Source organism: Megalopta genalis, chromosome 2 (assembly GCF_051020955.1).
Source record: "Megalopta genalis isolate 19385.01 chromosome 2, iyMegGena1_principal, whole genome shotgun sequence".
NCBI lineage: Eukaryota > Metazoa > Arthropoda > Insecta > Hymenoptera > Halictidae > Megalopta > Megalopta genalis.
This window is the reverse complement of record NC_135014.1, coordinates 1,167,650-1,193,099: the sequence shown is the minus strand read 5'-3', so window position 1 is coordinate 1,193,099 and position 25,450 is coordinate 1,167,650. Positions and strand designations below refer to the sequence as shown.

At 34.0% G+C, this 25,450-nt stretch overlaps 1 protein-coding gene and 1 long non-coding RNA gene across 2 annotated transcripts in view; one reads left to right on the top strand and one right to left on the bottom strand.

Annotated features, from left to right (window-relative positions):
- Positions 1–25,450, top strand: part of LOC143263858 (uncharacterized) — a 73,958-nt gene that overhangs the window by 19,741 nt on the left and 28,767 nt on the right. The window contains exon 2 of the long non-coding RNA XR_013037199.1: positions 24,689–24,789. This is a non-coding gene — a long non-coding RNA (uncharacterized LOC143263858). The remainder of the gene's footprint in view (positions 1–24,688; positions 24,790–25,450) is intronic.
- LOC117223459 (uncharacterized) lies at positions 1,602–24,799 on the bottom strand. Its single transcript, XM_076528646.1, has 11 exons — positions 24,658–24,799; positions 23,519–23,673; positions 21,973–22,184; positions 20,821–20,965; positions 19,597–19,839; positions 16,560–16,929; positions 15,141–15,321; positions 14,890–15,053; positions 10,684–10,887; positions 9,492–9,659; positions 1,602–8,276 (listed from the first exon to the last, which is right to left on the bottom strand). The coding sequence occupies exons 1-11, from the start codon at positions 24,752–24,754 to the stop codon at positions 7,642–7,644; spliced, it is 2,574 nt and encodes an 857-aa protein (XP_076384761.1). The 5' UTR covers positions 24,755–24,799; the 3' UTR covers positions 1,602–7,641.

Sequence of the window (25,450 nt, the reverse complement as noted above, 5' to 3'; positions counted from 1 at the left end):
AATTTAATTTATTCTTATATTAATTATATGAATTGTTTTAAGGATTTAGGCAGCAGTGGAGCCAGTTACTGTGGGGCTAGAGTTGCACAGAGAATTGCAGTTGAATTGTACTCAGGGAATTGTAATTACGAAGTAATTCAATTATATTGAAATTCAATTATAGTGTAATTTGTAATGAGGATCGCCGTCGAATTCAATTCCAAAGTAATTCAATTAGATTGTAATTCGTAATTCAGATCTCCATCGAATTAAATTCCAAAGTAATTCAATTACGTATATCGAAATTTTATTTATTTTTATATTAATTATATTGATTATTTTAAGGATTTAGGCAGCAGTGGAGCCAGTTACTGTGGGGCCAGAGTTGCGCAGAGAATTGCAGTTGAATAGTACTCAGAGAATTATAATTACGAATTAATTCAATTATAGGGTAATTTCTAATGAGGATCGCCGTCGAATTCAATTCCAAAGTAATTCAATTAGATTGCAATTCGTAATTCAAATCTCCATCGAATTAAATTCCAAAATAATTCAATTACGTATATCGAAATTTAATTTATTCTTATATTAATTATATGAATTGTTTTAAGGATTTAGGCAGCAGTGGAGCCAGTTTCTGTGGGGCCAGAGTTGCACAGAGAATTGCAGTTGAATTGTACTCAGGGAATTGTAATTACGAAGTAATTCAATTATATTGAAATTCAATTATAGTGTAATTTGTAATGAGGATCGCCGTCGAATTCAATTCCAAAGTAATTCAATTAGATTGTAATTCGTAATTCAGATCTCCATCGAATTAAATTCCAAAGAAATTCAATTACATTGTAATATGTAATACAGATCACCATTCCATAAAATTACAAAGTAATTGATTAATTGTAATTTGATCGCATCGCACACAGTAACTGGCTCTACTGTCCTAGGACGATTAATCCTTTATTCGTTACTTCCGTTCGAATATAAAAATGCTGTCCTAGAAAATTGTTAAATATAAAATGGTATCGATAAAAATCGGCCGAATAAAAAATTTGCGTCGACAAAAATCGGTCGAATAAAAAATTTACATCAACAAAAATCAGTCGTCGAATAAAAAATTTGCGTCGACAAAAATCGGTCGTCGAATAAAAAATTTGCGTCGACAAAAATCGGTCGCCGAATAAAAAATTCGCATCAACAAAAATCGGCCGAATAAAAAATTTACATCAACAAAAATCGGTCGTCGAATAAAAAATTTGCATCGACAAAAATCGGTCGTCGAATAAAAAATTTGCGTCGACAAAAATCGGTCGCCGAATAAAAAATTCGCATCAACAAAAATCGGTCGAATAAAAAATTTACATCAACAAAAATCGGTCATCGAATAAAAAATTTGCATCGACTAAAATCGGTCGTCTTGTAAAAAATTTGTACCGTCAAAAATCGCTCGTCGAATAGAAAATTTGTACCGACAAATATCGGTCGAATAAAAAATTCGCGTCGACAAAAATCGGTAAAAATGTTCGCAATGCAAAAAAGTCGTCCGCTCGTCGAAGAACGGCCGTCATCGTTTTTCCGCGAACGTGTCCCACAGCTTCCCTGGAAAAAATGCGACAATAAGGAAATCCTTTTCGATCGGGTTGTACCACCGTTTATTTAACTCTAATTATCGTCTTTACGACCAGTACAATTAGGGAAGTTGCAATTACGCACTATTTCCTGCATAGTTATATCACATTGTTTCTTCGCGGAACCGCCACTGCGTTTTCATTATTTAACAGCGTGTGTCCTATTAGTAGCTCACTACCTCTCGTACACAGCTTTTAATATCCGTTTTCTGGGCCGTTACTCTTTATCGCGGATAATTGAGTTCTTAACAATGTTTCAAGGGCGGGCGCGCGGTTACAGTTTCGCGTTTGCCGCACGCGGAAACAAAAAACGCGTTCGGCTCTGTTGCGACGAAACCGGAACGCTCGTCGATTCACGGAATAATTTCTCCCTGATTCGCGCGCAGATTGCGCACGAAAACGGTCAATTTCGGGAAGAGGAGACGCGATTGTTCGAGCCTCGAGACACGTTTTTATAGTTATTGCCAATCGGTGATTATAAAAACGAGCGCAAGGCTCGAACAATCGCGTCTTCTCTCCCCGAAATTGTCCATTTTCGTGCGCCATCCGAGCGCGAATTAGGGAGTAAAGTAATGTCTCCCTAACTGACGCACAGATTGCGCACGAAAACGGACAATTTGGGAGGAGGCGACGCGATTGTTCGAGTCTCGCGATTCGTTTTTATAGTTATTGCCAATCGGTGATTATAAAAACGAGTGCAAGGCTCGAATAATCGCGTCTTCTCTCCCCGAAATTGTCCATTTTCGAGCGCCATCCGAGCGCGAATTTGGGAGTACAGTAATGTCTCCCTAATTCGCTCGCAGATTGCGCACGAAAACGGACAATTTGGGAGGAGGCGACGCGATTGTTCGAGCCTAGCGGCTCGCTTTTACAGTCGTCGAAACATTGCCAGACTCGACGCAATTAATTTATATTTTTCAATCGGCCTATACGCTAGCCTTTAATTTTCTCGAAACAACAAAAAATGGACTAGCGAAAGTCCCCAAAAAACTTCAAAATAAACGGTCCATATATCGATATACATTTTTGTTATTATCTAATAAAAATGTCCGACGAAAACGTTTTCATCGTACAGTAATTACTCCATAATCCGCGCGCAGATTGCGCCCAAAAATGGACAATTTGGGAGGAGGCGACGCGATTGTTCGAGCCTCGCGACTCGTTTTTATAGTTATTGTCAATCGGTGATTATAAAAACGAGTGCAAGGCTCGAACAATCGCGTCTTCTCTCCCCGAAATTGTCCATTTTCGGGCGCCATCCGAGCGCGAATTTGGGAGTAAAGTAATGTCTCCCTAATTCGCGCGCAGATTGCGCACGAAAACGGACAATTTGGGAGGAGGCGACGCGATTGTTCGAGCCTAGCGGCGTCGACGATCGATCACTATGAAAAAGAGCCCGGAGGCTCGAACAATCGCGTCTCCTTTCCCCAAATCGTGCATTTTCGTGCGCGATCCGAGCGCGAATTAGGGAGACATTGCTGTACGCGGTTTCAAAGGACACCGAAATTCCCGGAGCATCGCGCAACGCTCTTGGAAGTGCAATTAAAAATCGTCCGCGTCAATTTGCAAGACAATTTGGAAGACTTTCTCAAATAATTATAACAAGTTGCGATCATCGTATCGGCATTTTTCGTTGCCTTCGATTCTCTCGCTATTTTATGTTCCGCCGTAATTCTTCGAATTCTCTAGTAATTACTGTAATTACTAGGCCGCGAATTTTTTATGGATTTACGACAGAAATACGAGTGGCCGTAATCTCGATCGGAATTTAGAAGCCTTTAAACAACGTCGATGTAATATTTTCACGAACGATTAATATTTGTTCGACAGAAAAGATCGACGCTTCTAAAAGTTACTTCTGCTGTCTTGTTTTGTTTTTGCTTTTTGCTTTTTGCAATAGACGCAACAAATTTTTATGTTCCGCAACGATCCGCGATCCGGTAATTACGATTGTTTCCTCCGAACAGCTGCGTTCATTAAATTGTTTCGGAACGCTACTCTCGGCATCTCAAAGGCATTGCCGACACTTCTTTACTTTTTGTCTCTTTTCATTTTTCTTTCTTTTTTTATTGTATTCGATTTAGGAGGAGAACGATCGCAGAGCAGAATAGTAAAAAAAATCGGATTAAGAATGAATCGCGAAACAGCGCATTGTCGTCGAAACGTCAAAATCGACTCGATAGCCTACAAAGAATCGCATTTGTAAAACTACGACGCCGATGTACAATAAACTTATACAGATAACCGATAATAATAATAATAATAATAATAATATAATAATAATATTATTATTATTATTATTTCAGCATTATTATTATTGTAACGTTATTATTACCACAGATAATAAATAATAAATAATAATAATAGAGTATAATATACCAAATAATAATAATAAAATGTAACAGTAATAAAATATAGTAATAAAATATAATAGTAAAATGTAATAATAATAAAATATTTATAACTTACATAGATAACCGATTATGATAATAATATTATTATTATTATTATTTTAGCATTATTATTACCACAGATAATAAATAATAATAATAGAACATAATAATAATAAAATGTAACAATAATAAAATATAGTAATAAAATATAATAGTAAAATATAATAGTATGGTTCCGATCTTACGTGTCGATATAAATAATAACGTAATGCCGAACGAATCGTGCGAATCAATCGAAAATACGGTTTTTTAACTCGCATAGTGAAGCATTCAGGAAAGCGTGAACGCTGATCTACTGTACGTATCTACCGTGTACAGTAATGTCTCTCTAATTGACGCCGAGATTGTGCAGAAAAATGGACTATTTGGGAGGAGGAGATACGATTATTCGAGCCTCGCGCCTCGTTTTTATAGCTGTCGACAATCGGTAAGTATAATAAACGAGGTACAAAGCTCTAAAAATATTGCACCTTCTCTTCTCAAATTGTCCATTTTTGTGTACAATCTGAGCGCCAGTTAGGGAGACATTACTGTACTTGGAAGCGAGATATCGAGTTTTAACAGAGGACAACTTCGAGCGACGATAACTCCGCGAAAAATCACCTCGGGACGATGACTCTTTTTTTAAATTAAAGCTCGAAACCTCTACTTTCGGACAGCGTGCCTGGGATTTTAAGTTCCACGCATCCACGCCACTGTAACCCTTTAAATGCGAGGCCATGTTCGTCGTACGTCATACGTCGTATCGTCGAGTTCGACGAATCGCACGGACTTTGGACAATTTTTCTCCGAGATGCCGTTCACGGCAGAACGAAGTTCGATCTTTCCCCTTTAATTTGATAAAAAAGAAACTCGGCTACGATTTTTTCTCGCAAAGTTACAGCAGTTTATAGTAACCCTTGCGTGTTCTCCAATCTGTGGTACGAATTGTCAACAACCATAAAAACGAGCTGCGAGGCTCGAATAATCACGTCTCCTCTCCCCAAATTGTCCATTTTTCTGCGCAATCTGTGCGTCAGTTAGGGAGACATTACTGTAGTTCTGAACGTAAATTATCAATGTAAAAATCCATTCAATGTTCGCTAAAGAATCTGTTAATCCCGCATGGCGAACGATCGTAAATGGACAATGGAGCTAGCTACTGTAGCGACGAGGCCGTAGACGCGATTAAAAGACTATGACGAAAGACTATGCCCCGGTGACTTCGATGCGTGGTTAGGAGAGTGCGTTTCCAGTGATTTGAACGCGTGGAAAGGACACGTTCCGTCGGGCTCGGCTCGGAGTTACAATTTTGCGACACGCTCGCAAAACACATGCTTGTACGAAAATGTCGCGCATCGTTATTTTATTATACTTATATTACTTTTCTTTACGTCTGAACTTATTTATAGATCTCACACGCTTCATGGTTAAATTCGAATTTCGGTCAATCTCAAGCGAGCCATTCGCGTCGAACTTGATCGAACAGAGTATATGCGATTTGTTCTGAAATTCCGGCTTCCGTGCAGACTTGCAATTGCATTGTAATTCAGTTACATTGTGGTTAAATTGCATTGTAGTTCAATTACATTATAGTTCAATTACAGTGTAGTTCAATTACATTGTAGTTCAATTACATTGTAGTTCAATTACATTGTAGTTAAATTACAGTGTAGTTCAATTACATTGTAGTTCAATTACATTGTAGTTCAATTACGTTGTAGTTCAATTACATTGTAATTCAATTACAGTGTAGTTCAATTACATTTGTAATTCAATTATATTGTATTTCAATTGCATTATTTTGCGATTACATTGTAATTCAATTAAATTCCATTTCAATAACATTGTAATTCAACTACGTAATTCAATTACATTGTATTTCAATTGCATTGTATCTCAATTACATTGTAATACAACCACGAATTATTTTAATTACGCGCGCATGCACTTGTAAAAATTTCCACAGCCGACGCCTACATAATTGACATACTCGTGTCGTTTATATTACATAATTATATTACTCTGCCTCGTTGAGAAAGTATGCATACATATATAACTTTGATAACAATTACAAAAATATGTGTATATATATATATATATTTGTCGAGCAACTCGACATACTTGATCGACATTCGCGCGCACTAAAATGATCTCTACCTATTATCTTGTGTGTGTGTGCGACGATACTGCAACATTCTACGCTAAAATATTACATTGAAAACGAAGGAAACGAAAACGGTGTACAAAATAGAGCATCAGCGTTACTATACATATATCTACGTATTTTCGACACTCGGCACTGCGATACATTGAAGTACATGCACGACGTTTAATTTACGATGCGTTCCAGTAACGATTTCCTGGGATGATCGACCGTATTCCGTGTTACGGATACATGGTACTATCGAAGATCTTGCAATAAGTTAGAGTAATATCCGCGCTTAAGCGTTCGAACGACAGCAATTGTAATTTCAAAGATTCTCGTATTCGTTTTTCAACTCGTTGGATCAACGAATCCGTTAAATTTGCCGAAAATTCGATGTCATGTAATAGCTCCAGCGTTGCTGGAGTTTCGGTGTAAAATCTATGTAAAATCTACGATAATACATATGTTCCTAGGAGCCCCGTTCGAACACTTAGGGGCGCACCGTTGCGCTTCGAATACTATCATTTTCGCACGAGTATAAAGAATCGGTGCTGGACCATGTAAATTCTCCCTAATTGACGCTCAGCTTGGAAACAAAGGTGGACAATCTGGGGAGATCAGATACGATTATTGTAATAATATTTATATAATACTATAATATCAGATATGTGTATAATATTATAATATAATATAATATAATAATATATAATAATAATAATATTATTATGTGTTGACAGTCTGTGTATATATATACAGGCCAAAAATGTCTCGCAGCCAGAAACGAGGGATTCCTCGGGTCATTTGCAACAAGTTTTTCCTTTGCGAAAATGCAATCCGCGGCTTCATTTACGAGTTATCAACGAACAAACACTGACCAATAGGAGGCGAGCTCTACCGTCTCGCGTCAGCCGAGCCAATGGGCGGAGCTGGGCTCCGCGCGCTCGTTGGTCGTGCCGCCGCGCGCCGGCCGCGCTCATCTCTCATTGGTCCCTGTTTGTTCGTCAATAACTCGTAAACGAAGCCAAGGATCGCATTTTCGCAAAGAAAAAACTTGCTTCGAATGACCCGAGGAATCTCCCATTTCCGTATTACGAGGTATGTTTGGGACACCCTGTACAATAATTACATACATATAATAATTATATAATATTATTATAATACGATTATTACAGCCACCGATTGTCAACAACCAATAAATCGTGCCATCTCTTCCCAAATTGTCCATCTTTGTTCCCAAGCTGCGCGTCAATTAGGGAGACCAAAAAGAGGGACAATTAGGGAGACTATCGCCAACGAAATCGTCGAAAGCCGTGGTCACGGCGATCCGGAAATATCTCCACTGTCCCCGCGGCACCTCGTTTCCGACGCGGATCGCAGTTCCCGTGATCGATCGATCGATCGATCGTTGGAACAACGAAGAAAGGCGGTACGGAGATCCCTGAAGGAACTTTCGTGTTCATTTCTTGTCGTCCGGCTGGCTCTCGATGGTGACGTTACACCGATCCTGTTCGTCGTCGAATCCCGGATTCGTCGCGCCGTTTTGCCGCGAGCATTCTTTCGCCCGTTCCCGTTCCTCCGCCCTCTTCTTCCCCTTCTTCGACTTCTTCCGGCCGTTGTCCTCCGCCCTCTCGATGCTGTCGAGGTTCTTCGCGTTGTTCACCGCCTCGATGTCGTTCGCCGGCCGGCTTCCGTTCTCCCGCGGCTTCCTCGTGTTCTCGGAATCCTTGGCGAACGCCTCGTTGTCGACGCCGCCGTCGCACAGATCGCTCCGCGGTTTCTTCGCCTTCGTCTCGACCTCGTCGCGTGGCTCCTCGTTCTTCTTCTTCGTCGTCGTCGACGTCTTCTTCTTCTTCTCCTCCATCGGTATCTCGATGATTCCGGGCTCCACGCCGTTCCGATTCTCCGCGTTCTTCGGCTTCTTCTTTACGATCTCGTTCCCTTCGACCTGCGGACGCTTCTTCAGGTACGCCACGTTGAAGATGTAGTACATCACCCCGGTAACCAAGGTCAGCCCCGCGAAGATGCGGTAGGTCGGCCGGGTACCGAACGCCTTCATCAGGTAGCCGCCGATCAGGCTTCCGGAACCTTTTCCTGGAATCAGGGACACGAAGAGCGTTTTTATCGGTGTTAGATTGTTCTCGATCAGGATCTCAGAGATTGTGGGAGGCCTTCTGTTCGTCGGAATTGGCGAGATTTTGTTCGGACGATGGATAGAAGACGAAGACTGGCGAAGGAAATATTATTCGATTCTCTGTCGAATAGATATAGAATGGAATAAATATTTATCTAGATAAAAGATTCGGATAAGATTTTGTTCAAATGATAATTCGTTCGGATGAAAATTCGTTCGAATACAAATTCGTTCGAATTAGAATTCATTCGGATGAAAATTCGTTCGAATAAGAATTTATTCGAATAAGAATTCGTTTGAATAAGTATTCATTCAAATAAGAATTCGTTCGAATAAGTATTCATTCGAATAAGAATTCGTTCGAATAAGAATTCATTCGAATAAGAATTCGTTCGAATAAGTATTCATTCGAATAAGAATTCGTTCGAATAAGAATTTATTCGAATAAAAATTCGTTCAAATAAGAATTCATTCGGATGAAAATTCGTTCGAATAAGAATTTATTCGAATAAGAATTCATTTGGATGAAAATTCGTTCGAATAAGAATTTATTCGAATAAGAATTCATTTGGATGAAAATTCGTTCGAATAAGAATTTATTCGAATGAAAATTCGTTCGAATAAGAATTCATTCGGATGAAAAATCGTTCGAATAAGAATTCGTTTGAATAAGAATTCATTCGAATAAGAATTCGTTTGAATAAGAATTTATTCGAATAAGAATTCATTCGGATGAAAATGCGTTTGAATAAGTATTCATTCGAATAAGAATTCGTTCGAATAAGAATTCGTTTGAATAAGTATTCATTCGAATAAGAATTCGTTCGAATAAGTATTCATTCGAATAAGAATTCGTTTGAATAAGAATTTATTCGAATAAAAATTCGTTTGAATAAGTATTCATTCGAATAAGAATTCGTTCGAATAAGTATGCATTCGAATAAGAATTTATTCGAATAAGAATTCGTTCGAATAAGTATTCATTCGAATAACAATTCATTCGAAATTTGAAAACTATAATAAAATATATACACATAAAATAACAGCTGAATTGAACACTGCAAGACCCAAATTTGCTAAAGCAATAAATAATTAACCTCGCCATTTCCGCTAAAACATTTTGTCACAGAAAAATGTACAATTTTCTACAATATACTTCTGGAATGAGTACAGACCTACTCCATAATATACACCGCCTAACAGCCCTTGTATCGAGCTGTCGGTGGTGGTGGTGGACAATTTAGCAGCGTAAGTAACAGCGGCGGTGAAACTGAGCGACAAAGTCACCGACTCGAGCGCCTCGAATATAAGCGTGTGCCACGGATTGTAAATAATCGAGTAACCTGCAAGAGAAAATCGAATTAACCATAATATTATAAAGGCTGATCTATCGTAAATACCACAAACAATTGTGATAATCATGCTGACACAGACATTATTCTCTTAAAGAGAAAAGAAAAATGGTGATAATTGCTTCAATCCTTTGATATCGAGAGCGATTGTATTTATTTATTAAAGTTCGAATGAAAAATCGTTTAAAATTGTTTCAAATTATCATCGACACTCTCAATGCTCTTTATATTATTATCAATTTTACGTTAATAATAATGATTTCTATAATATTATTAATTATATATTAATAATAATGTTTTTATATTATTATTAATTATATACGAATAATAATGTTTTTTATAATATATTATTAATTATATATGAATAATAATGTTTTCTATATTATATTATTAATTATATATGAATAACAATGTTCTTTGTATTATTGTTAATTATAATATATACGAATAATAATTTTCTCTATATTATTATTAATTATATATGAATAATAATGTTCTCTATATTATATTATTAATTATATATGAATAATAATGTTCTTTATATTATTATTAATTAATAATATATTATTATTCTTTATATTCTTCTTTACGTCTTTCACATTATCATTAGTAAAACAGTATCTCCGAAGCAATAACATCAAAAGTAACAGCTTTCTATTTTCTCTATCCTTCTATCTAACGTAAGAGCCACATTAAAAACACAACACACACACCGGCGCGCCGATAATTGGCCGAAGTCGATCGAAAAGATGGCGACACGCTGCAACAAAGTTGCCGCGGTAGCTGAATGAATTAGAACGGCGGGGTTGTTGAAGCAGTCTCTAAAAAACCGGCCTCGAAAGACAAGATTAATGCGGTCGGCGTCGGGGTGCGCGGCGGAAGGGGTTAGGGCGGAGGGTGCGACGCGGGGCGAGCAGAAAAATCGCGCAGCCGGTGCTTCTGCCGTAATATCAAGGCCGGTCGCAATTATCACCGGAGTTACTGCGGACGTGCAGGAATTAATATGGATGCTCACCGCAAAGTCTTATGGCGTAAAAAACGAAGCCTATGAACAGCACATTGGCGTGGCCGATCTTCGACACGATTGGCCCGGATAGAACCAGTAATGGTATGCCGGCTATACCGCCTACGGTTATGGTGATACCCATGAGTGATCTTGATCCACCTAAGTCCTGGATCAGCCAAAAGAGGAACGACTCGATGTAGCCCCAAGCGGTGCCTACGAAAGAACGAGACAAGATTAAACGCGTCGTCGTCGTCGTCGATACTTTTTTTTTTTAAACGAGTCGTTTTAATAACCCGCCCCCGTTAGGATTCGTGACGCTCGCGATGTACCGATGTACCCGGAAAACGCGCGAATATGCAAAACGGTCTTCTCGCGGTCTCGATTTTTCGCTTTTTTGATTTTGAGAGTATTTTTTAAGCGACCGTTCCGGCGAATCGAACGGAACAGAGTTGCGCGGAATTGCTGTGTTGAAATGCAGGAGGAATTGTGATTTACAAAGTGGCCCGATTACATTGTAATTGGTCATTTAGATCTCCGTTCTATTTTGTTACATTGTAACTTGGAGTTTAGATCTTCGTTCAATTGTATTACATTGTAATTTGTAATAGGGATTTTTGTTTAATTATATTACATTGTAATTCGTAATTTGGATTTTCGTTCAATTATGTTACGTTGTAATTCGTAATTTAGATCTTCGTTCAATTATATTACATTGTAACTTGGAATTTAGATCTCAGTTCAATTATATTACATTGTAATTTGTAACTCAGATGTCCGTTACAGTTATATTACATTGCAATTCGTAATTTGGATTTTCGTTCAATTATATTACATTGTAATTTGTAATTTGGATCACCGTTCAATTGTATTACATTGTAATTCGTAATTTGGATTTTCGTTCAATTATATTACATTGTAATTTGGATTTTCGTTCAATTCAATTACATTGTAACTCGTAATTCGGATCTTCGTTCAATTATATTACATTGTAATTCGTAATACGGATCTTCGTTCAATTATATTACATTGTAATTTGTAATAGGGATTTTCGTTCAATTATATTACATTGTAATTCGTAATTTGGATTTTCGTTCAATTATGTTACGTTGTAATTCGTAATTTAGATCTTCGTTCAATTATATTACATTGTAATTTGGAATTTAGATCTCAGTTCAATTATATTACATTGTAATTTGTAATAGGGATTTTCGTTCAATTATATTACATTGTAATTTGTAACTCAGATGTCCGTTACAGTTATATTACATTGCAATTCGTAATTTGGATTTTCGTTCAATTATATTACATTGTAATTTGTAATTTGGATCACCGTTCAATTGTATTACATTGTAATTCGTAATTCATATCTTTGTTCCATTATATTACCCTGTAATTCGTAATTCAGATCTCTATTCAATTAAATTTTTGAATTTGTAATTCAGATTTCCATTCAATTCAATTACAATGTATAATTTGTAATTCAGATTCTTCATTCATTTCAATTACATTATAATTCGCAATTCGAATCTTCGTTTAATTAAATTACATTGTAATACGTAATTCAGGTCTCCGTACAATTAAATTAAATTAAATTACAACGTATAATTTGTAATTCAGATTTCCATTCAATTCAATTATAATGTATAATTTGTTTATTTAAAATTCTATTCAATTAAATTACAATGTATAATTCGTAATTCAGATTTCCATTCAATTCAATTACAATGCATAATTCGTAATTGAGATTTCCATTCAATTCAATTACAACGTATAATTCGAAATTCAAATCTCCGTTCAATTAAAAGTCACATTGTAATTCGTAATTCAACAGGAGTACAATTACAAGACAATTTGACACGTAGCAACGAGAAGCGCAGTCTCCGCGACTCGCAACTGTTCGCGCGAGCGCCGACGCGAGTCTCGGGGAGGACGAATGTACATCTCGTTCCGTTCGAAAGCGTTCGCGGAAGGTAAGGATGCGGTTGCACAAATCGAATCGGATCGAACCGAGTCACGTCGAGTCGAGTCGAATCGGAAGAAAAAGTCGGTTTGATCGGCGCCGAAGAAAAACCCGAGAGTTGTTTAATAAGCGCGCGTGGATCGTTGCCGGCATCGATGCGGAATGTCAATGTCGCTGTAATTTCGTTATTCGGCCAGCACGCCGAAGATTGGCGGAAACGGGCAATAACGAGGGGTTGCGTAACTTTATTTCAACGTTCATTTTCGCAATCTCATCGCGTCGCGTCGCGCAGAATTTAGGAAAACCGTGGCAACTCGCGAGACCGAGACGCGTCTCGCGTCGCGTTCGCCGTCGCCGTTCGAGATCGGCGACCGTCGCTGTCGCTCTGTTCTATGCAACTTGCCTAGCGAAGTGCCACCGACAGCTTTGCCTTTCGATCGTTTATCATATAATGTAATTGAAAATTTATTATGAGGCAAGTGCAGGTATTGCCGTGGTTTCTCGATGAAGGCGAACTTTGACCGAGAAAATGAGACCTTTCACGCTAATAAATTGACAACTCGAGCTGCGCCTATTATTCTTTAACTCGAATATTTGCTTTCCTCTTTCAGTGCTACGTCAAATTTACTTCATGTCAATTAACGGTGACTCGACGACTTTTGAACTGAACCGGTTAAGTCGGAGATCGGAATAAATCGATAAAGAAGCGAGCGATACGATGCTGAAAAGAATTATGGCTAAAAACGATGCAACTTTGTCCGACGATAACTCCGCGAAAAATCGTCGTGGGACGATGACTCTTCTCTTAAATTACAGCTCGAAACCTCTACTTTAAAACAGAATTTCTGGATCTTAATATTTGACGCACCCTCACCGCTGTAACCACTCAAATGCGAGGCCATGTTCGCCATGTTTGCCGTTCGGAAAGAAAAATCGCAGCCGCGTTTCTCTTCTTTTTAAATTAAAGCGGAAGGATCGAGCTTTATTTTCCTGCAAACGGTATTCACGAGAGAAAATATTTGTTAAAATGATGCTAAATGATAACGGTGATTCTAGACGGGTTTAAAAAGGACTAACGATCGTTCAGTTTTTATAATAGGCCAACTTTGACCGGCGACAACTCCGCAAAAAACCATCGTAGGACGACGAATTTTTTCTTAAATTACAGCTTGAAATCTCTGCTTTTAAACACCCTTTCCCGATTTTAAGTTCGACGCACCCTCGACGCTGTAACTATTCAAACGCGAGGCCATGTTTGTCGCATCGAAAATTGCCAAGTTCGTCAAAATACACGAGCTATGGAAAATTTTTTCCTAGGATATCGTTCACGGGAGAATAAAGTTCGTTCCTTTCGCTTCAATTTGGAAAAAAAGAATCGCGGCTGCGATTTTTTTACGCAGAGTTACAGCACTTTGAAGCAACCCTTGCATCGTCACCCTACGATGACTTTTGGCGGAGTCATCGACGAATGTGCATGGGTCGCTTCGAAGTGCTGTAACTTTGCGAAAAAAAATCGCAGGCGAGTTTCTTTTTTTGGGAATTATAGAGGAAGGATCGAACTTCATTCTACTGTGAACGGCATCCCCGAAAAAAATTTGTCAAAGTCCATGCATTTTGTCGAAGTCCATGCATTGTCCCAGAATTGACAATTTTTAATGTGACGAAAATGAGCTCGCATTTAGAGGGCTTACAACGACGAGAGTGCATCGAACTTGAAATTCGGTAAAACTATTTTAAAGTACAGGGTTCAAGCTTTAATTTGAGATAAAGATGATCATCTTGCGAAGATTTCTCGCGGAGTTATCGTCGGTCGAAGTTGGCAATTTTTAATACGAAAAACATGGCCTCGCATTTAAAGGTTCACAATGACGTGGGTGCATCGAACCTTAAATCCAGAAAGAGTATCTTAAAGCAGAGGTTTCGAGCTTTAATTTGAGCCGAAGATCATCCTCCCGCGATGATTTTTCGCGGAATGAAGCGCATAAATTGCGAGTGCTTTATATATCGCAGTATTTGGGACGTCCGCGGTAATACCCACACTCACAGAAATTATAATACTTTTAAAAAAAATTATAATACTTCCGTGAAACGAGGGAGTCCCGAGGTCACTCGTAGTAACTTCTTCCTCAGCGAAAATTCAAACCGCGGCTTCGTTCACGTGTTTATTAACGAAAAACGGCGAGTCAACGAGTTCCGTAATTTTTCCGTAAAAAAGAAAAAGAAAAAACCACCCGAAATGGAAAAAGCCAGCTTACCGAGGATGAAGCACGCGATGAATAGGGCGGCGGCCTCGATGTTCCTCAGCACTGTGAAAACGTCGCGAATCACGTCCGTCGACGGCGATTTGAATTCTAAATTGATGGCGAGCATCAGCACGCCCGACATCAGCTTCAACGCCGCGTACAAATAAAACGCGGGCCTGAAAGATCACGATTAACAAATAAGCAACGATCCAAAACCGTACCAAAACAACGGGGTCTCTCGGTTGCGTTATCGCGAATTGTACCGGAAGTCCGTGTAACTCTTGTCGCGGCTCGCGTAATCGATCAAGAGGCCGGATAGCGGCGAGGAAATCATGCCACCGATACTCCCGTAGATCCTTTGGAGACCATAATCGGCTTTCTGTTCCCGCAGTATGGCGATCACTGCGCCCTCGAACATCGCGAACGTCGTTCCGCCGATTACACCTGCGCATGAAATAATAATAATAATAATAATAATAATAATAATAATACATGATAGTAATTATTGTAATGATTCTAATAATGACAATGATGATGATGATGATGATGATGATGATGATGATAATAATAGAGTAACAATAATAGAAATATTATGATAATAATAATACAGTAATAATAATAGAAATATACTGACTTATATGACTGTGATAATTATGATAATAATATAGTAATAATAATAAAATATAATAATAATTATTATTATAGTAATGACTGTGATAATAATGATAATAATACAGTAATCATAGTAAAATATAATAATAATTATTATTATAATAATGATAATAACATAGTAATAATAATAGAAACATACTGACTTATATGTCTGTGATAATAATGATAACAATACAGTAGTAATAGTAAAATTTAATGATTATTATTATTATTTAAATGACTGTGATAATAATAATAATATTGCAGTAATAATAATAAAATATACTGACTTCATACTGACTGTGACAAAAATGATAATAATACAGTAATAATAGCAAAATCCAATAATAATAATTATTATAATAATGACAATGATAATAATAACACAGTAATAATAATAAAATATACTGAGTTATACGACTGTGATAATAATGATAATAATACAGTAATAATAGTAAAATATAATAATAATTATTATTATAACAATGACTGTGTGTGATAATAATAATAATACAGTGATAATTGTGTGTAAAATGCAATAATACTAATTATTATAACAACGACAATGATAATAACGATAATAATATCATAAAAATATAACGTAATGATATAAAAATAAAATAAAATAATAATCAAATATAATAATATAATAAAATGCTATAATTTAACCACTTTAGATCACACAGAAAGATCCACGCCGCGATTTTATGAGCGCAAAAAGAAAAATCCACGTAAACTCTGCTCTTTCAAGATTGCAAAGATAATCCGTGGCTAATATCTTTTCCTTTATTCTTGAATCGCGCATAATAATCGCGTCTAATAAGCGACGCGGAAAACTGTCCATTCGCGCGAACACAAATCGTGACTTTTTCGTTAACGCAATCGCTAAATCGTTCTTCGCGAGAAAAAGACACACATTTCTTTTGATTTTTGCTTCTTCTTCGTTTACGGTCGCGTACCGGTCTACTCGCGTAGCGAGGGTGTAGGGATGGGTGGGGTGTGGGTGGGGGGCAAGAGGGTGGTATACTCGCCGATAAATACTCTGATGACGAAGTAAAGCCAAAAGGTCAGTCTGACGTTGAATTCGAGCTCCATGTCCTTGTTCGAGCAGACTTCCTTCCGCGGCGCGGTCGCTATACACCTTTTGTGACAGTCATCGCTGGTAAGGAACTTGTACGGCGTCGCGCTGCTCGTGTAATTAATCAGCGGCAGATCCAGCCGAATCTTCTCGGTCCGGGGATCGGGATTCCCGCAAGTAATCTTCTCGAATCGATCGCCGGTCCACGCGATCTCCTCCGATGAGTATCGCTGACGTTCCAGCTCGCGGTCCTCGTCCGTCAATGACAGCCTTTTCATCTTCGATTTGTACGAACGATAGTTTATCGTTTTGCTCGCGTTACCCTGCGCACGTTGCAAAACAGTCGGACGAAATTGTAGCGAACGGCGATTTTATATAGCAATATATAATAATATAATATTTATATAATATTTATATATAATATTCATATGATATTTATATAGAATACTTATATATAATATTTATATAATATTTATATATAATATTCATATGATATTTATATAGAATACTTATATATAATATTTATATAATATTTATATATAATATTCATATGATATTTATATAGAATACTTATATATAATATTTATATAATATTTATATAATATTTATATATAATATCCATATGATATTTATATAGAATACTTATATATAATATTTATATAATATTTATATATAATATTCATATGATATTTATATATAATATTTATATATAATATTTATATAATATTTATATATAATATTCATATGATATTTATATAGAATATTTATATAGAATATTTATATATAATATTTATATAATATTTATATATAATATTCATATGATATTTATATAGAATATTTATATAGAATATTTATATAGAATATTTATATATAATATTCATATGATATTTATATATAATATTTATATAATATTTATATATAATATTTATATAATATTTATATATAATATTCATATAATATTTATATAGAATATTTATATAGAATATTTATATATAATATTCATATAATATTTATATAGAATATTTATATATAATATTTATATAATATTTATATATAATATTTATATAATATTTATATATAATATTTATATAATATTTATATATAATATTCATATAATATTTATATATAATATTTATATAATATTTATATATAATATTCATATAATATTTATATATAATATTTATATAGCAACGGCGGTCATTTTATATAGCAATACGGTATCGACGAATATTATTAGGTCTTTTTTATTGTTGGTTAATAAAAATATCGGGGCGAGGCGTTCGCACGTTCTTTTATCGATAATTCTGGTTTGATTGTCGAAGATCGCGATTTTTAGAATGGAGTTCTATTCTGATCTGTATTCTTTTTTATAAAAATTATAGATTTCTATTCTGATCTATATTCTTTTTTATAAAAATTATACTATATATTTTTTCTCGGTTATCGTGAGATTATTTTTATTTTTATTTTCGTTGATAGGAACTGAGTTTATCGTTAAAGATTTTTTTTTTTCAGCTTTTATAATTGAATTCTGTTCGAATTTATATTTTACTTTTATAAAAATTATATTATGTAGTTTTTCTTGGTTATTATAAAGTTATATTTGTTTTAATTTTCGTTGATAGGAACTGATTGTATTATTGAAGATTTCAACTTTTATAATTGAATTCTTTTCTGATCTTATATTTCATGCTATAATTATATATGTATTTATTTCTTGGTTATTATGAAGTTATATTTATCTCAATTTCCGTTAATAAGGGTTGTTATTATATCACAAAATGTAAATCACAAAGATTAAGCTAAAGATTTCAATTTTTATAATTGAATTTTATTCTGATCTTATATTTCATGCTATAATTTAAACTATATTTTTTCTTGGTTATTATGAAGTTATATTTATTTCAATTTCCGTTAATAAGGGTTGTTAATATATCACAAAACGTAAATTATAAAAATTAAGCTAATGATTTCAACTTTTATAATTGAATACTATTCTGATCTTATATTTTATGCTATAATTTAAACTATATTTTTTCTTGGTTATTATGAATTTATATTTATTTAAATTTCCGTTAACAAAGGTTGTTAACATATCAAAAAACGTAAATCATAAACGTTACGTTAAACTACCAATTATACCACGAATTAATACTACGACTATAATTATATTAAATTACCGAAACAATAATTATGTTATAATAATAGTTATGTTATATAATATAATGTTTATGTTTATTTAATATAATGTTATAACATAATATAATTATGTTATAATATAATTTCCCTCGGTTCAGAAAATAGAAAATCTATAAAAACGTCAAGTTAGTAATAATTCTGAATAATTTTTAAATTACCAATTTATACCATGAATTATATACTACAACTATAATTGCATTAAACTACCGAAACAATAGTTTTCCCGAATATTGTTCCCTCGGTTCAGAAAATAAAAAAATCTATAGAAACATCAAGTTAGTAATAATTCTGAATAATTTTTAAACTACCAATTTATACCATGAATAATACTATAACTATAATTTTATTAAACTACCGAAACAATATTTTTCCATAATGTTATTTCCCCGGTCCAGAAAATCAAAAATCTATAAAAACGTCAAGTTAGTAATAATTCTGAATAATTTTTAAACTACCAATTTATACCATGAATTATATACTACAACTATAATTGCATTAAACTACCGAAACAATAGTTTTCCCGAATATTGTTCCCTCGGTTCAGAAAATAAAAAAATCTATAGAAACATCAAGTTAGTAATAATTCTGAATAATTTTTAAACTACCAATTTATGAATTATATGAATTATTCTACAACTATAATTGTATTAAACTACCGAAACAATATTTTTCGCGAATATTGTTAAAATAAAAAGTTCTATAAAAATGTCAAGTTAGTAATAATTCCGAACAATTTTTCTCCCGAAAATTGAACTCTCTCGTTTGCTCCTAGAAAAATCGTCTCGGCTCACCTTAAGGGATAAAATAGGATTGAAGCTGCAAAGCGTCCGGTTCTCGTAGATTCTGTTCGACATGGCAGTGTTGAAGGTCGACGTCTCGAAGTCCTCGATGAATCCGGACACGGTGCACGCGAATTCGTACAATTGATTGGCCGGGAAGAAGTACTCGGACCTCGAGAGACGACGTATCGACGTCTTGTAGTGCTCGTTGTTCGTTAGCCTACGATATTCCCGGATGTCTTCGTCTTTCGGCTGCTGCAAATCAATTTGATCGATCGAAACAAACGTTACCTGGAACTCCTACGGACAGATGATTGAACGAGTCGGCGCGGCACCTAACCGTGCACGGCTGTTATTAATGCTATTTCGGAGAATTATTTCGCGCTATGATAGCCGAGACGAAATTCTTATGCGATTTATCTTGTATATATGTACATGCTGTAAAAGCCCGTTTAAAGAGTGCGTTTAACATGATTTAAAAAATTCAAATTAAAAATAATAAATGACATTAAAAAATTTAATATAATTAATATCATAGTTGTATAATATTATATATATGTATATGTATAATTCCAATAATATAATAATGTAATATAATTATATAACATTGTATATATATAATTACAGTAATATAATAAGGCAATATAACTATGTAATATTATATATAATTATAATAATATAATATAATTATATAACATTGTGTATATGTAATTACAGTAATATAATAATGCAATATGACTATATAATATTATATATAATTATAATAATATAATAATGTAATATAATTATATAACATTCTATATATGTAATTACAGTAACATAATAATATAATATAATTATATAATACTATATATAATTATAGTAATATAATTATACATATATATATAATATAATCATACTAATATAATATTGTATTAGTAATTATAATGATATAATAATGTACTATAATCATACTAATATAATATTATATTAGTAATTATAATGATATAATAATATAATATAATTACAATAATATTACAATGAATTCCTTCGTGTAATTTTCAATTATATTAAATTACATTAAATGTCATTTATAATAGAATTATATTGATCTACAATTTTCAATAGAATCGATGCAAGCTTGAAACATGTTATAAAGTTTCCTTAATATTTTGGACAGTAATTAGTTTATAAGTGGTTAAAACAGCATTAAAAATCAGTGAATTCTCTGGCCAGCTTTCTCTGGTATGTACATACCACTGGCACGTCATCCTGAGCGATCGTGAACTTGACGGTGGTGTTGCTGCCAGTTTCCAAATTGTGCCGCACGATCGTGTACATTCTCGACGACAAAATCGACTCCACCTCCGTGTCGTTGTAAATGTCCATACGACACATGTAACTTGAACATGAAACCGCGAATAATTATGCTGCTGTTGTGCAGTTTCCGGACAGACGGAAACGAACAGGAGGGCGACAAAAGTTTTACCGCGAACCGAAAACCTTGCGTCGAAACATCTTGATTAATACGCGTGCGTCTAACGCAGAGTCATTTTGACCCGCGGGCGACAATACATCAATTGCCAAGAGGAACTTTGTTACGAGTCAAAGTGACTCTGCGTTCGCCGGGAATCGTTCGTCTTTGCGAGGTTTGAGGATGACGCAGCTCGGAGCAGAAAAAACGCGGCGTTGCGCACAAAAATGGAAAATTTGGTAATAGGAAGGTTCCTGAGACCATTTGAAGTAACTTTTTCCTTTACAAAAATGTTCTCCGACGCGTCGTTAACGAGTTATTAACGAAAAACAGTGACCAATGAGAAGCGAGCTCGGCTAGCGCGAGGCGGCGCAGCCAACGAGCGCGCGAAGTCCAGTTCCGTTCATTGGCGCGGCCGCCTCGCGCTAAGCGAGCTCGCCTCCCATTGGTCACAGTTTTTCGTTAATAACTCGCGAACGAAGCTGCGGATCGCATTTTCGCTAAGGAAAAAGTTGCTTCAAATCACCTCATGAACCCCTCAGTTCCCGAAAATACAATAATTTTAGGGCACCATGTATATTTATATAATATATATAATAATATTGATATAATAATTATATATTTATATAATATATATAATAATATTGATACAATGATTATATATTTATATAATATATATATATATATATATTATATAAATATATAATCATTGTATCAATATTATTATATATATTATATAAATATATAATTATAAAATATATACAATAATTATATATTTTATAATTGTTGACAATCGGTGATCATAAAAGCGAGCCGCGAGGCTCGAACAATCGCGTCTCCTCTCCCCAAATTGTCCATTTTCGTGTAGAATCTGAGCGCGAATTAGAGAGAATTCACTGTAATTAGTCGCGACACGAGCCCGCATCCTTACCTACCCGCAACTTTCCAGCCTGGTGGAGATCTTTTCTTGCAAGTTCGTCTCGCAAGGATGACTCTGGCTCATCGTGTAAAGCAGCCCGTTATTCCCTGTACAGCCGAGGTCCATAACGACTCGGTTCGGAAATTCCACGGTTATCCTGCCGATCGGCACGAGCAGCAACAGCAACGCCGCGAGTCCGCCGAACGAGGAGAACAGCGACAATAAAATCTGTTCGGACACAGGTGTTTGCGTATCTCTTTAATTGTTTTCCTCGGTATCTACGAATGGGGTGCACCACCATACCACTAACTCATAGAGATAACCGTGATATAATTGTAATGGCAATAAAATGATCGGTAAGTACGCGAATTAGAATGGAAACGAACAGAAAATAATTGAATTACAGGCAAAATGATGGGGAGATAATTGAACAATAATAAAATGATAGGAAAAGTGATTGAACGATAAAATGATCGGGAAATAATTGAACTAGAAATAAATAAATTGAACTAATAATAAAATGATAGGAAAGTAATTGAACTAATAACAAAATGATAGGAAAGTAATTGAACTAATAACGAAATGATAGGAAAATAATTGAACTAATAATAAAATGATAGGAAAATAGTTGAACTAATAATAAAATGATAGGAAAATAGTTGAACTAATAATAAAATGATAGGAAAATAATTGAATTAATAATAAAATGATCTAAAAATAATTGAACTAATAATAAAATGATAGGAAAATAGTTGAACTAATAATAAAATGATAGGAAAATAGTTGAACTAATAATAAAATGGTAGGAAAATAGTTGAACTAATAATAAAATGATAGGAAGATAATTGAATTAATAATAAAATGATCTAAAAATAATTGAATTAATAATAAAATGATAGGAAAATAGTTGAACTAATAATAAAATGATAGGAAAATAGTTGAACTAATAATAAAATGGTAGGAAAATAGTTGAACTAATAATAAAATGATAGGAAGATAATTGAATTAATAATAAAATGATCTAAAAATAATTGAATTAATAATAAAATGATCTAAAAATAATTGAATTAATAATAAAATGATCTAAAAATAATTGAATTAATAATAATATGATAGGGAAATAATTGAATTAATAATAAAATGATAGGAAAATAATTGAACCAATAATAAAATAATCTGAGAATAATTGAACTAATAATAAAATAATAGGAAAATAATTGAATTAAAAATAAAATGTTCGGAAAATAATTGAACTAAAGATAAAATAATCAGAAAATAATTGAATTAGAAATAAAATGATCAGAAAGCAATTTATAACTACCGATGAAATCGTGCGAAAATAATTGAATTAATATAATATGACCGGATAGTAATATAATAATATAATAATAATATTAATATAATAATAATATAATATAACCGGAAAATAATTGAAACCGATAATGAAATGATCAAGAAACGATCGAACGAAGACAAAATGAAAGACAATGAAATGCGAAAACACTTGTTAGAAAGGAAAACATCCGACGTAACAGAAAAATAGGATTAATTAGGGATTTTACTTTGAAATTTCCCAGGCGATCAGCGAACATTCCGGCCAAAGGTGGCATCACCATTGCGATCACCGGCGTAATGGCGCTCATTATGGCGGTTTCCTCCACGTTTATGCCAAGCTCCCTCATATGTATCGTCAGATACGGATAAAGTACATAGAGCGCTGAAAAACGTTCGTTGTCATCGTTAATAACAATTATACCATTCACACGAAAGCGTTGTAAATGGAAACTGGGCTGTTCGGTGTGCTATTGTGCTTTCTTCGAGGATCACAGTTTTTATCGTAGGCACACGCGTAATCGCAATGTTGTCTGATACAGCAATTTTTATTAGATTTTATTCAGTTTGATTTTAAATTGGTACAAATCTGAACTTAATTGTAGAAATCTTAAATTGTAGAAATTGCGACACGAACTTGCATATTTAACACTTGAATTATTAACACTCGAGCCTCGAATCGTCTTATCTTTGTACATACTTTAAGAAACGTATGTTCGCTTAAAAAATAAATTTATTTATATAATATATATATAATAATATTGATACAATAATTATATATTTATATAATATATATAATAACATCGATACAATAATTATATATTTATATAATATATATATATATAATAACATCGATACAATAATTATATATTTATATAATATATATAATAATATTGATATAATAATTATATATTATATTTTAAAATTGTTGACAATCAGTGATCATAAAAGCGAGCTGCGATTGGCATAAATCTGAACTTAATTGTAGAAATCTTAAATTGTAGAAATTGCGACACGAACTTGCATATTTAACACTTGATTCATTCGGAATTGAATAAAAATTGCGTTCAATTCGATGAGAAATTATTGGAGAAATTTGAGAAGGCAAAATAAAGTCTAAAAATCTATTATCCACGAATAAAATTGCTTTCGTTCGTTTTTGCAAATACATTCGTGCAAAGGGCGAGAGCTTATAACAAACGACTGCGTGCCTAATTTTGGATAACTTCGCTTAATTTATTATTTATTGTTTATTACGTATCTTATGATAAACTATGCAAGGAAGAAAGAAACGTTGAAACGAGAAATTCGATGTGGATTGCTTTTTCTTTTCTTTTCTTTTCTTTTGTTATAAATATCGTTTACTCACTGGACGCCTGAACGAAGAATATCATTTTCAGGGGTAGCAGCTCCTTGTGCCGAAAGTCCTTGATGATCCGCCGGAAGAAGCTCTTGATCAGCATCATTTTGCCGCCGGTCGGAGTCGGTTCAAGTCGAACAGGTCAGTAAGCGGTGACAACGAGAAACGCGCAGCCGAATATTAAGAGTAACACCGATCGCCGGACATATTTTCGAAACTGTTGCGTCACCGGCGCATCGTTCTCCTTCCTGTTGACAAAGAAAATCGCGTATGCCTCGTGACCAAGTGAAACATTCGTTCTCGATCGTCTAAATTTATTTTTCGCGCAAATAAAAAACGACTGCAAAAGTACAAAATTAATCATGGAAATAAAAGCTAATTTATAAATTTTAGAAACGCGGCTTAATTTATTTTTCGTGGCTTCAGAACAACAAAATCATTCCGACGTTACGGAAAACGACAGCAAATTTATAAATATAAATTTATCTAATTTAAAAATTAGTTATAAATATAATTTATAAGTACAAATTTATCTAATTTAAAAATTAGTTATTTATATAATTTATAAATACAAATTTATCTAATTTAAAAATTAGTTATAAATATAATTTATAAATACAAATTTATCTAATTTAAAAATTAGTTATAAATATAACTTATAAATACAAATTTATCTAATTTAAAAATTAGTTATAAATATAATTTATAAATACAAATTTATCTAATTTAAAGATTAGTTATAAATATAATTTATAAGTACAAATTTATATAATTCAAAAATAATTTATAAATACAAATTTAT